Source organism: Podarcis raffonei, chromosome 9 (assembly GCF_027172205.1).
Source record: "Podarcis raffonei isolate rPodRaf1 chromosome 9, rPodRaf1.pri, whole genome shotgun sequence".
Lineage (NCBI taxonomy): Eukaryota > Metazoa > Chordata > Lepidosauria > Squamata > Lacertidae > Podarcis > Podarcis raffonei.
In genome coordinates, this window is record NC_070610.1 from 2384558 (window position 1) to 2398313 (window position 13756).

Sequence of the window (13756 nt, forward strand, 5' to 3'; positions counted from 1 at the left end):
AGCAAGAAATCTCTGAATCTCTCTCACTCTCTCTTGCAAGGTTACAACTCGAAACAGAGTTAAACTCCTTTAGATGGTTATTTCTCTTCAATTTTGTTTGCTCTGGATAAGGGGCTGTTTAATCCTTTCTTTCCTCCAACCTTGAGTAAAACAGGATCGTCTGTATATTTACTTGAAGCACAGTGGGTATCCATTTCAATTTTTGATCTCCTTTGGAGACTCTGCCGGTTAATAGCCCTGTGCACCCATAGTATGGGAATGGTGAATTCACAGCAACTAAAATATAACTCCTAAAGCATTGTCACCAGTACATCATTCAGCTTTCTCCTGGGATATAGTAATCTGTACATTACATTATGCAATACAGTACTTTGTATTGCTCCTTTCCTTGTAAACACAGTGGGAATGCAGTTAGTTGTCAAGCACTGAAGTCAGATTACACAAAGTGCCATTTCCTATTGTTCACGCACTGCCTGGGTAATTGGTAGGAGGAAACTTGCCTGGTACATGTGAGACCTTGACACTGATTATTACTATTGCAAGTGTGTCTGTGATGGTCTTCTAGGGGTAGGGGAAACTCCATGATCAGTTGACTGAGGGCCATTGTTTAGACTGATTTAACCAGCAGCTGACCTGAAGTATGTACTAAAAATAACTGGGAACTGATAGAAACACCACTAGAAAATGTATGTTGCAAGGGTCAAATTGCACTTCTTTGAAAAGTAGCAGAAGATGTGTTTGGGTGGAAGATACTCACTAATGTTTCTTGGAAAAGGAAGTAAGATTTTCTCCGCCACTGTTTGTCCTCATATCTATATCAAATCTGCTCATTAATAATCCTTGAACTAGGAAGGAATATTTTTTGTTCTCCTGGATAAGTGATGAGTATCCCCTGCATATTTCAATGGAAAAGGAAATAATTAAAAGGAATTGAATTAATCCAACCACACTGCTAGTATACAAATATAATAAATAAATAATAAAGATTAAAAAATAGTTTGTTCCCAAATGTATGTGAAATCAATAATGGCCAATGTAAATAAGTTATGTAAATGTATCTTTAGCAAGCAACGAACCTGGCAAACCAAACACCTTGGCTGCAATGCTTAATTGCTTAATCAGATTAATCAATTAAACATATTTAGTTGACTAAAAGACTTCACAATTAATCCTCCGCTAGATATTGTTTATTATTTTTAACACGAATTACTCATAAAAACTGTAGATGCAAGTACTGTCTTCCCACACAAAAAGAATGCTCTTCTAAGATGATGCTTGCTGCATCAAACAATGTCAGCTGGGTATAACTTACACTCTGGAATTTATAGTCCTGTGCCTGCTCTTGTTAAATGTGCTGCATCTGGGGGTCCTCCTGGTGCTCATTTAGCTGAGTGGACGCTGGCCAGAATACATGTGTGCATAAACTTAAAGGAAATATGCTTTTGGCTTTGGGGATATTGTTTTTACTAATATGAAATTTAGACAAATTTAATCTATAAATTAATTGTCTGAGACTTACATGATTAATGAATTAACATTTTTATTACTGGGTTGCATCCCTACTCAGAACTCATATGAAACTATTCTAATGAGCCCCACATTGGATGAAATGGGGTTGGATTAGAATGATCCATGTGGCCCCTTTTAACTATGATTCTATGGTAACTAATTTTGCCTTAGTGGGATTCCCCCCTCCCCGTTTCTTCACCTTGATTGGAGGTCAGCTCAACAGGCCATCTAAGTTTACACTTTAATAATGTCGATCGTATGCACTGGTGTAGTGGACTGAAGAGCTGGCATCATAATTCATAAATAAAGCTACCACTGATGACATAGATTTCGACAAAACATTTTCCTTACCAACCTCACTCTTGATTTATACTAAGAGGTAGAACCATATCTCTGTTGAGTTCTTGGAGAGGAAGGGGTTTGGGAACATCATCTGCAAGCCACACAGGAGCATCTATGCATTTAACAGACCAGGGGCTAGCACAGGCTTCCTCAACCTCAGCCCTCCAGATGTTTTTGGCCTATAACTCCCATGATCCCTAGCTAGCAGGACCAGTGGTCAGGGATGATGGGAATTGTAGTCTCCAAACATCTGGAGGGCCGGGTTTGAGGAAGCCTGGTCTAGCAGATGAGCTGAAGAGAGTGACTGATGAAGAAAAGCTCCGTTCTCTTTGGTAACTGCTCCATAAATTACTTTCTTCTTCTCTCCTCTCATTCTGGTTGCCACTACATTGCTAGAGCAAAGGTCAAATTAAAAGGCAGCCTGGACTCAGTCTTAGACACACAGCAATCCATAGGTTAAGGATGGCACTTTCAGATGTAATGCTAAACCATACTTCAGTATAATATCCTCATTCTGTTTATATCACAATGCATATTCACAATAATAAACAGCAATTAATAGGCTATAGATCAGTCATAGCCCATTTAAACTCATTGGGATGTATTACAGTGGACATAACCTCCAAACTGGATTTAATTAAAGTTACAATAATATTTAAATATTTTATAGTGCTGTTTGACTATGCTAGACTGACTGGTGCTGCAATTTGCAGGGGCGTGGAGGTGGAGTTAACAAAAACTAAAGGAGAATTGCCCAAATAAATTACCGTATTTTTCCGTGTATAAGACACCCCCATACTTTTGGGGATCCCAAATTTAGAAAATAGGTATATGCAATATCCATTTATAAGATGCCCCCAGATTTTTAACCTTATTTTAAAGTTAAAAAATCTAGCCTTATACACGGAAAAGTACAGTAACTGCAGGAACAAAGGAAGCAGTTAACAAAAAATCAGGACCACTGAGCTATTGAATGCAGCAGTGTTTGCTGTTAGATTTAAAATTAATTGTGTTTACATAAAGGGTAACAGATATCTGCTGACTGCCAACTGAGTATTTATTTAGTTTTGATGAAAATAATCCTAGCTGTTTCATCAGACAGAAAACATTTGGAATGAAACAAGGTGTTTTTGTCTTCAGGGCATTCGAAGAATAGGCGGTGATCAAGAACTACGAGCGGTCAGAATAATATGCGAACAGGTAACTTCCTTAAGGTTTTTGGCTGTACCGATATTCACAACTCTTTTATATTTCTGACTGCTCAATGGTTTGTTTTTGTGACTCATCAAACCACTTCACATACTGGTTTCATATACTTGTGCTCACATGTTCTCTCTCCTGCCCTTGTGGAAAGGGTTTATTTTATTACTTTTTAACCCGGTTTGGATTGTTTGATTGCAACCAGTATCTTGTAATCCTCCTTATATTTAGCCCTGTCATATGGATTCGTGTTATCCCCATATTTCAGATGGGTAGATGAAGTTTAGAAAGTAAGAACGCCACTTAGTCATGGCAAGAGGTGAGATACAGACTGTTGTACAAAAGGATAGAGAAGGTTGGAGAAAAGAAGGTCATTCTGTACTTCCTCTGGCAAATTAACTTGTTTCTTGGGCAAAACATTCATAGGTAATGTGTGTTGACAAGATTGTGGATTTTGCAGACTATTTTCAGGCATTTACTGTTTTGGACTGAATTGCCTGATGTATTAAAATATCTGCATGCAGTGGTGTGTCCCTCATTTGCAGGGGCATACAAATTTTAGGCTTCTGTTTACATTGCCAGATTAGTGGGCACAAATATTCAGCTGATATTGATGTGCATATTGAACAGCATAACATATTAGTGTGAAAATGTGGAATTATCTATGCATAAACGAATTAACATGATTAAAGAAGCTCCATATTTGCTTTGCTTGTGGGCAACATATTGTTCCTATGCACAGTGATAGAGAACACAGTGGAGATGATCATACCTATATATTAATTAACTTTTCTAAGCAAGAAAGCTTATGGAGAAATGAAATACTACCTGCTCTCACAGAAATGCTCCACCATTTAAATAATATTTTCCTATTTTAGTGTCTAATTTTATTTGATTTAGTATATGCCCACCCTCAGTATGTTCTTGAACGCAATATGTTCTTTAATGTTCAAGAACGTTTGGTTAACGGTTTCCCTGAAGTTTACTAGATCATGAGTTGTTTGCAATGTCATCACTTTCCACTCTCTATTAGACTGCACAAGAACACAGCCATAACATCCTAAAAACAATGGCTCATCTAGTTCAGCATCCTGTTCCCATAGTGGCAAACCAGGTGCCATTACAAGGTACCTGCAAGCAGGACCTGAGCACAAGACCCCCTCCTGTGCTTTCCTGCAACTGGCATCCAGAAGCATTGCTGCCTTTGACTGTGGAGGCAGAGCAGAGCCATCCTGGCTGGTAGTCATTGGCAATCCGTACAATTAGTTGATGGGGCTCCCCTTATAGCGCAAGCACATAACAGCCCTTCTCTTTACTATCAACGTATGGTTTTGCCATAAAATCAGTGTACTGCAGAAATAGGATGACTACTAAGAGAGGTGATTTTTCCCACTAGTTTCAATCTATAGCTTGGGGAAAATGAACTAGGTGGTTCATTGCAATTACCTTCCCATCACCTCTTTCTGGACCTGAGCAAGGGAACAGGCCCAGCGTATAGCATCTTGAGTTTCCTGTCCTCCAGTGGAGTGAGATTATAGCTTGGCACGCATATGATTAGCATGCAGAAAGTCCCAGCATTTCCCATTTAAAAGAAGCTCAGGGATGGGAAAGAGACAGAGTGCCACGATCATTCAGAGCAGATACTGCTTGATGCCTCTGGTCTGGCAGTGTAGGTGGCTTCCCATATACTATGCCCTTTTAAAATTTTGTGGTTCTTTTTTTAGGGGTGTTATTGGGTTGTTGTTTTTATTTTTATTTTATATTTTGATTTTGTTCTGTGAACCACCCTGAGACCTCCAGGTATAGGGCGGTATATAAATTCAATCAATCAATCAATAAATATGGCCATTCCAAGGATGTTGGGAAGAGAGGAGGCCGCAGGAACTGAGTTCTAGCACTTTTGATACAAGCTTTTTTTTTACCATGAAAATCAATACAATAATTCATCAAAAATATGAATTCCTTAATAGGCTATTCTCCTGACTAGATTCCCCCCACCCCCACCCCAGATTTCCAGACTAGTTTATTTTTTTAGTTCCTCAACTTGTTTCTCCCCTCTCCAGAAAGCATGCACACCCCCCCACCCCTATATGTACTAGTAAGAAGGAATCCAGTAGGCAAGTTGTACTGAACCACAGATCATAAACATTTCAAATTGTAAAGTGTCCTGAACCTTTGAGATAGGATGCAAATAATGAATGCTCCTGTTTGTTTGTGGCACAATGTACAAACAACTACTATATAATAAATTCATTTGTTGTTCTCCATGTAATTAATATTCAAATCATTTCTACATGATAACTTGATTGCAATATTTTGGAGTCATATAGGCAAATACCTGTCTAATTATTCTGAATTTGAATATTTTTTGCATTCTTTATCCTTAGGCCCTGTGATTTCTACTTCCCCTTTTGCTTCTGTGCAGCCTTTTAGATCCCATGCCTTCCCGCAGCACACAGTCTTTAATATACCTAGTCAGAATCTCTCTCTCACCCAGGAAGGGGGACTTTACTTCCATGGCCACATTGCATTCAGCAAGTGACTAACTCCCAAAGTTCCCCTGGCTTCAAGCCCCTTCATAGCACAATGCACTCCTGTCACGAAGCCTGTATGAAAATTTCCCCCAGCCAAGCTGGCGTTCCACTTCCTTCACTGTAGCTGCATGGAGCTCAGCATTCACAGCACAAGTTACGAAATTCAGAAGAGCCTACAAATGAGTACAGAGATTGATGATATTTACTGTAGCTTTTTATATGAGCTTTTAGAGTGTTTTGTAAACCATGAAGTTACTTGTAGTGATTACAGCCCTCTAAATACAGTAACACAACATTTGTATTCTAGTCACATTGTAGACATGCCATAATACAGACTGTAGACCTGCCTCGAAATCAGACTTCCCTAACAAACTTCACAGAATCTGAATAAAAATAGAGAAACTCAGGTTAGATGAGTTTATTTTGTCAACAAAGAACAGTACCGGATGAACAAGCAAATCTGGTTATGGTTCTGTAAAAACAACATCCCTGAGCTACTCTCTGCCCTCCTGGCTTCCTTCCTGGGCTGTGCTGGTCAGGAAGCAGCCTTTCTGTTACTGGCTGGGCTGCGGGATATTTCTCCACTTTGACAGATCATGCAGAGAGGCCTTTAGAGACTCACATTTATATATGGGAAATATCAACTTAAGCTAGATCTCTTTTTTAGTGTTTGAGAATGGAAAAATTGGTACAACTTTCCGACCATTTAAAAAGTGGTCTTACTGTGGCACCATGTTTCCATATTTGCTGCCCCATTTTCAGGTGCTGCTAGAAATAACAGTGACTATGACACCTAGAGTGCAAGCTAACACGTAGTTCTCAAGGGTGTTATGCCACAAGCGGATTCTTTTTTAATGGAGATGCTTGGTCTTAACATGTAGCAATATTTTTAAAAATCTTTTTAAAAATAGCTCTTGCTAAAATATTCTTTCTGATAAATATTGATATAATGTATAGCAGGAGGAGCTGCTAACTTGTCCCACCCATTGCATTCACGTAGAGAGGGGGGTATAATTTATTTATTTCAAAAATTATTTGGTGGGGGGGAGGCCTTAAAGGCAAATAATATATTTTCTTTGTGGAATGATATTCCCTGCAAGCTGATCTCTTGAGAGAACTATAAGGCCACGAAGAGATGCTTTGCTCCTCTTGCCTGCTCTTGCTGCCCCGTCCCACCAGCCACTTTCAGATGATTATAGTGGATCTGGACAGGAGTGTTAGCAAAAGCAGCTGCTGATTTTTGCCTCTTCCAGTACGCTGACATTAGTTTGCTTGTCTTCCCAAGTCATATGTAATTTTTCTCGGAGACACCATTGATGGAATCACCAGACCAAAGATCACCAGTGTCAAAGCAATGATTCTTCAACATCAACTTCATTGGACTGGTCATGTTGTTCAGATATCTGATTACCGTCTTCCAAAGCAACTACTCTATTCCAAACTTAAAATGGAAATTGTAATGCTGGTGGTCAACAAAAGAGGTTTAAAGACTCTCTCAAGGCAAATCTAAAAAGTATAGCTTAAACACTGACAATTCAGTAACACTGGCCTGCAAGTGCCCCAGTTGGAGAACAGCCTTTACCAAAGGTGTCATGGACTCTGAAGACGCTCAAACTCAGGATGAAAGGGGAAAACGTGCTAAGAGGTAGGTTCATTTGGCAAACCCTCACCGTGATCAACTCCCACCTGGAAACCTATGTTCCCACTGTGGAAGGACATGTGGATCCATAACTGGCCTCCACAGTCACTTACAGACTCATTGTTAAAACCGTGTTTATGGAAGACAATCTTACTCGGCTGCATATGATCGCCAAAGAAGAAGAGTAAAAGCAGCAGCTCTTTATTTCCTTTGTTCTCCTGGAAGATCTTTAGCATTACTTCTCTTCCACTTTAAACTCCGATACTAGGTGAAACTCAGCAAAATAATATCACAGTTTTCAGGTTACCAGCTGGCCAGTGCCAGATTACCAGATAAGCATGACAATGGATCAAAATAATACTAATTTGATCTTGAAAGAAAATTACAGTCAAGCTTTCTTAGTTCCATGTTATCCCACTAGAGCGTGCATACAGAGGGGCGGGGCAAGATTTCAATTGCCTAGGGATCTCCACAGGGTTTATGGCAGTGCAGATGGCTAGTTTTTGATCTGTTGGACCCGTTTATTTCTGAATAGGGTTGTTGTAGTGGTTACTAAAGTTCACTCTCAGTGCTAGTTTAAAGGCAACTTTTAATCTAGGTATTTTAATATATTGTGCTGTACCTTACAGCCTCCTTACAGCATTGTTCATGCAACTCAAAATGCAGGAAATGAAGAAAGGTGTTGTCTGCCTGCCTCTCTTGATGATTTGGCAAAGCTTCAGGAAGATTCAGAAATGTTGTAAGAGATCCTTATCAGGGAAAGATGTCAGAGGCAGAACTAAATTGGCGGACGGATGGAGTTTTAGCATTTTCTACGTTGTTCTTTGAATTCACTTTTAACCAGAATATTCTGCCATCTGTCCCCTTCCTGTCCTTGAGTTTTCAGCAAGAAATATATTTTTATTTAAAGATTGTGTACCCTTAGGGTGTTTTTGTGGAAGCTTTCCTAGTGGCTGCACATCAACTATGGAATACCTTGCGCTATGAAGTGCGTTAACACTCTCACTTGGAGTTCTTAGCTGAAGATAGTGTGTGGCATACTTTTATTGTAAGTGGCATATTTCCTTCATCTGTTTTGTTTGTTGCTGTTCCTCCATCTATGGCTCAGGAGCAGCAGTGGAGGCAGGGACCACCGGGCAAGTCAAGTAGTTGGGAGAGCTCTGGGTTGGTGGCTTTGCACACACCTGTATGTCAGAGCTAACATCATATCCTTTTGAAGACAGTCGTACCACCACCACTGTGAGGATGCCTCTCCCTCTGCCACACCTGACAAGCCACTTCTGGTTTCCTCTATCCTTGCTTAGTTGTTTTATATTCTTGTTTTTATGAAATAGCAATTTGAAATGTAGCAAATATTTGTGTGTTTTTGCACACAACGTTTATGTTGTTTTCCACCAGAAGGGTGGGATATAAATGTTTATATCAGCAGCTCTGAAGTAGCTATTGGAGAAACAGTGCAGCGTAATCATTACACTATTTGATTAGGACTGGGAGAACTAGATTTTCAATCCTTACTCACTGGAGAAGTTCTATTTGTGAATTTGGCCAGTTACTTTACTGGCTGAGAACAAGCCTAGCCTTCCCCTAGGCTAATGTGCTCCTCGCCTCCTCTGGTGCAACTTTGAGGAGGAAATCAGAAGCTTTGCCTCTTGTTTTTGTCTGAACTCAGAAAAACTGTGGTTAATCTTATCTGTGCTTAGTGGAAACAAGTAGACTTTTCAATCTGAAGGTGTAAGGAAGATTTCAAGATTTGTCTTTTAATACTTGGCGAATGCTTTTCAGCCCTGTGGAACCTTCAATGTGGGGTTTCGCAGGGCTCAATCCTATCCCCCATGTTGTTTAGCGTCTACATGAAACTGCTGGGTGGGGTTATCTGGAGGTTTGGAGTATGTTGTCAGCAGTATGCTCTATTTCTCCTTTACATCTGCAGGTGAGGCAGTGGAAGTGCTGGAAGTCTTGCCTCAGTAATGGACTGGATCAGAGCCAACAGACTGAAGCTCAGTCCAGATAAGACTGAGGCACTGCTAGTGGGTGGTTCCTCAGACCAAATGGGTGGGAGGTCATTTGCTCTTGATGGGGTTACGCTTCCTCTGAAGGAGCAGGTTCGTCACCTGGGGGTCCTCCTGGATCCTTTGCTGTCACTCGAGGCTCAGGTGGCCTCAGTGGCCCAGAGTGCCTTCCATCACCTTCAGCTGGTGGCCCTGCTATGCCCCTATCTGGACAGGGATAGCCTAACTACTGTTGTCAATGCTCTGATAACCTCAAGGTTAGATTACTGCATATGTAGGGCTGCCTCTGAAGAAGGTTCGGAAACTTCAGCTGGTGCAGAATTCAGCGGCCAGGTTGCTCACTGGAGCAAGATGGTTTGAGCATATTGCGCCGATCCTGCCCTGACTGCACTGGCTGCCAATTAGTTTATGGGCCCAATTCAAAGTAGTGGTTTTGACCTATAAAGCCTTAAACAGCTCAGGACCGCAATACCTCAAGAACCGCCTCTTTCCATATGAACCTACCCAGACCCTGAGATCATCTTCTGAGGCTCTTCTTCGTATGCTTCCTCCTTGAGAGGCCAGGAGGGTGGCAACACAAGGACGGACCTTCCCTGCAGTGGCTCCCCATCTGCAGAATGCTCTCCCCAGGGAAATTCACCTGGAGCCTTCATTATACACCTTTGGGCGCCAGGCAAAAACATTCCTTTTTAACCAGGCCTTTGGTTGATCTGATTTATATCCTATGCCCTTTTAAAATGTTTTTTTGGGGGGGGCAGTATTGGGTTGTTGTTTTTTATTTTTATTAGGTATTTTGTGGTTTTATATCTTGATTTTTATTCTGTGAACCTCCCTGAGATCTCCGAAAATACTACTACTACTACTACTACTACTACTACTACTAATAATAATGCAAGCAGAGCCTATCAAGTAAAATCTGAAGGCTGTCATCTAGTGCTGAGTTTTATGCAATTAAAATCCCACTGAACTCAGTTGCAAAAGGATACCCCTACTCTAATGCACTAGCAGAGACCTCAGATCTGTGCAGATGTTGGACTGAAACCGGTCCTGACTCCTGCATTATCAGTTTCCCACAAAGTACTGAAGAGCTAGCTCTGCATCAGGGTTCCTGTTCTTGGTCCTTTGGCAGAAGGAGAGGATTCAATAAGTCTCTGCTTCCCTTTGCTGAAGCCCTTTTGCACAGACCGTAAAGCAAACAAACGACAACGCTGCCTTTCTCACTCCTCTTTTGTAGGGTTTTGTGCTTGGATCTTGTGTCCACCTGTTCATGCAAAAGAATCCCAAAAGCTGTGTTTGCATAAGAGGAGATGGCGATGATGCCTATGCATTTGCAGGCTGTGAGAGTAAGGTTAATCCTTCTTTTATTTGTCATGATTAAAAGTAATAATAATAGAAACACTTTTTCATACAATATGAAGGCAAACAAGGTGTTAAAACACTTCAGTAAGTTATTCTATTTCCCCACATCATCACATTTGTTTCATGCAAGAAGAGCAGGCTAAAATTAACCTACCTTATATTTCTTTTTGTTTTAGATCATGAAGAACTTTGTGGCAGCAGTTATGGATCTTTTTGTTTGAATGGTGGGATTTGTTACACGATACCTGCCATTTCCAGTCCCTTTTGCAGGTAAATGTTTGTATTTTCATTGCTACATAAGAGTCATCTCCTGGGCTAAATTAGCAATGGAGGAAACACATTATTTCATCAGCTTATCTAGAGCATGTTTCTTATGTATTGATTATATAATCATTTGTGTGCCACCCTTCAGGGAATATCCTACTCAAGGTAAATCACAAAATCACACTGGAAACATTTAAGCTGCATTGTTTTTAGGTAATATACAAAGGGGCTTCTCCAGACTTTTGTAGGGCTTGAGACAGATAGTGCTCTCCTAATACGCACACTAACCACCTAGTCACACACAAGGCTGCCTGAGGGTTTACACCTCTTTCCTCTGGTGCTAGTAACTTTGCCACCTCATTGCCTTTGCAGTTGCCATCGCTGCCAGGCTTATTTTGTCTTTAGCCCCAATCTGGTGTGTCAAGGAGCAGGAGCGGTAGTTTATTAGCACACTTCCATTTAGTAACACATCTGTTATATTCTTCTTTGCACAGTTGTAATGCCAGTACCTGATGCTAAGTGGTACATATAAACCAAGACTGTAATCATAATTGTCCTCTATAAAAATGGTTATTGGCACACAGTAACTGCCTGTGGTAAGCATATATGGGATGAGACAGAGCACTTTATACTGACAAAGCACAGCACAGGGAACGGAATTGTTATTTCCTCAGTTCACAGGACAAGACAAGAAGCGAAGGGTTCAACAGAACGAGTAAACATTAACCGCCTACTTAAAGAGTGGCACAGCAATGGCACAGCTTGGCTAGAGAAGTTGTGAAATGGCCTTCCTTTGATTTTTCTATTTCTTTTAAAGTTGGACAGACAACTGTCAGGTATTATGACATCTGGTTTTAGTATAAACATCAATTTTGCTTTGTTTATTTAGTTCGTTAGTTACTAGTCTTTATATTGCATTTTATTGCTCTAGTCAAATCAGCTAACAACAATCACATATACCAATATGCGGGTTTCATGCACAAAGATGTGTTTCATGCATCTCTGTGTTCAGAAACCAGTATCTGAACAAAGAGGCCACTTGCTGGCTGGATAACCTACACCTCCTGTTGTGTGGACTATGATGTTACCTGCTCCCTTTCTGCTATAGAGTATAAAACACACCTTGCTTATCCATTCCCCTTCCTCCACCCTTCAGGAAATGGGCTGCATTTCATTGTGTTAGCAATCACTGGGGCTGGGAGTCAGGATATTGAGCTGCTAGGATCTTCCTCATCTACCTGGCTTTAGTGTTAAATGAAGTAGCCACATGCTGAATTTTCACTTGTACCACTTCAGCAAGCATAACTTTGGGCAAAGTCAGGACTAGCGACTCATTTTTTCCCATTGCACCAGAAGAGGCTAGTGAATATGGAAGTTGTTACAACTTCTTATCAACTTATTTAGTAGCAATTCTATCCTGCCAAGTATGTAACTAATGGATGGGATCGCTCTGTGAATTAGAGTATTCTGTCCCAGCATGTTCTTATTCAAAGCATGGCATGCTCCTTATCAGTCAGGCAAGAAAGCTAATTATAAATAAGAAAGGTTTTGTTTACACTGTGCTATCTCTTGGTAATCAGTAGAGGTAGGAATAGTAGTAATGGAAGAATATGTATTCCACAGCTCAGTGGTATTACAGAAGGACCAAATGCTTGCTTAGACAAATACTGGCATGTAAAGGATCTATCCCTAGATCTCACCCCAACTTCTCCAAGTTGCTAATCCTCTGCCTTGATTCCTTCTCAAATGATTGGCAAAATTGTAGCTTTGTGCAGAAAAGACTGGGTGCTAAGGTAGTTGGCTTCCATAGCCAGTAGCAGAGTCAATCACTAGAAGACTTGAAGAAGAGAGTTGGCTTGGGACCCCAAAGTCCATAAAAATCTTGTTAATATTTATCTGATTGAAATGACATTTGAATCATCTTGGCTGGTTTCTATGTGCTATAAAGTGTAAGGTAAGAATTCACAGTGATCTTTCTGCCTAAGGAAGATCTTGTGAGAGTACATCTTCCTCACTTGCCCACCCACCCCTAAAGATTTTTTCCAGACATTTAAAGTTCTCATGGTAAAGAAAAGAAACTGCATTGCCATTTAAAACTGTAATAGTCATACTTGGATGCCCTACCACCACTACTATTGGAGCTGTACTGTCCAGGACACCAATGGACCTATAACTTTAATGTATATCTGTTGTGATCATGTGTGGACTGGCAATGGGGGGGTGTAATTTAAATGCAAAGGAAATGTGCAATTAGAATTTTTAGCTTTCTACTCCCTCATTTCCCTCATCTGTGTTTGTCCCCAGAAAGCCCATTTCTGGTATCAGAGTTCAGTTGGGGAGGAAATGGTAGGAGAATTTGGTGGTGGGAGGGTCCAGCCTCGCCACAACCAACTGCTTTGCACTTTGATTTGGCACCTGAACCCACACTGCTCCACGTTTCATGTGATTGGGCCAGACCTTGTAGTTTAGCCTGGTTGCCATATTTGGGGTATTGCAGAGGATAGAAAACCTCCACTTTTCCATCATATTGCTGATTTAGTCCCGTATTGTGTTTTGAGCACAAGGAAAATGTGATATCCCTGCAACAAAAGTGCTTGCTTGGGGAAGACTTCTAGCTCCTCTGCAGCAGTTGACTGTTTATCAAGGCAGAAAGTTCTCTGGAAAAGTCCTAAAGAGTGAATGATGAGGGATCACTGCAGTGCAGGTCTAAATGTGGTCTGAGGCTTCTTGGCAATAAAAAAATGCAGTATTGAGAAAAGTGGTATGCTAAACCAGGACACATGATGCAAGAGAACCTTGTGTAACTCTGTGGACTGTGGACTGTGTACACAGCAGAATCACACCTTTCTTTTGAATAGATAAACATGCCCTTTAATGAGTACATGAAGGAAATGATTCCT

At 40.6% G+C, this 13756-nt stretch overlaps 1 protein-coding gene across 11 annotated transcripts in view; it reads left to right on the top strand.

Annotated features, from left to right (window-relative positions):
• Positions 1-13756, top strand: part of NRG4 (neuregulin 4) — a 70926-nt gene that overhangs the window by 49193 nt on the left and 7977 nt on the right. For all 11 annotated transcript variants that reach the window (XM_053402687.1, XM_053402691.1, XM_053402684.1 and 8 more), the window contains 2 exons: positions 2992-3051; positions 10769-10862. In XM_053402687.1, the coding sequence (XP_053258662.1) occupies positions 3042-3051; positions 10769-10862 (104 nt within the window). In that variant the 5' untranslated portion in view covers positions 2992-3041. The remainder of the gene's footprint in view (positions 1-2991; positions 3052-10768; positions 10863-13756) is intronic.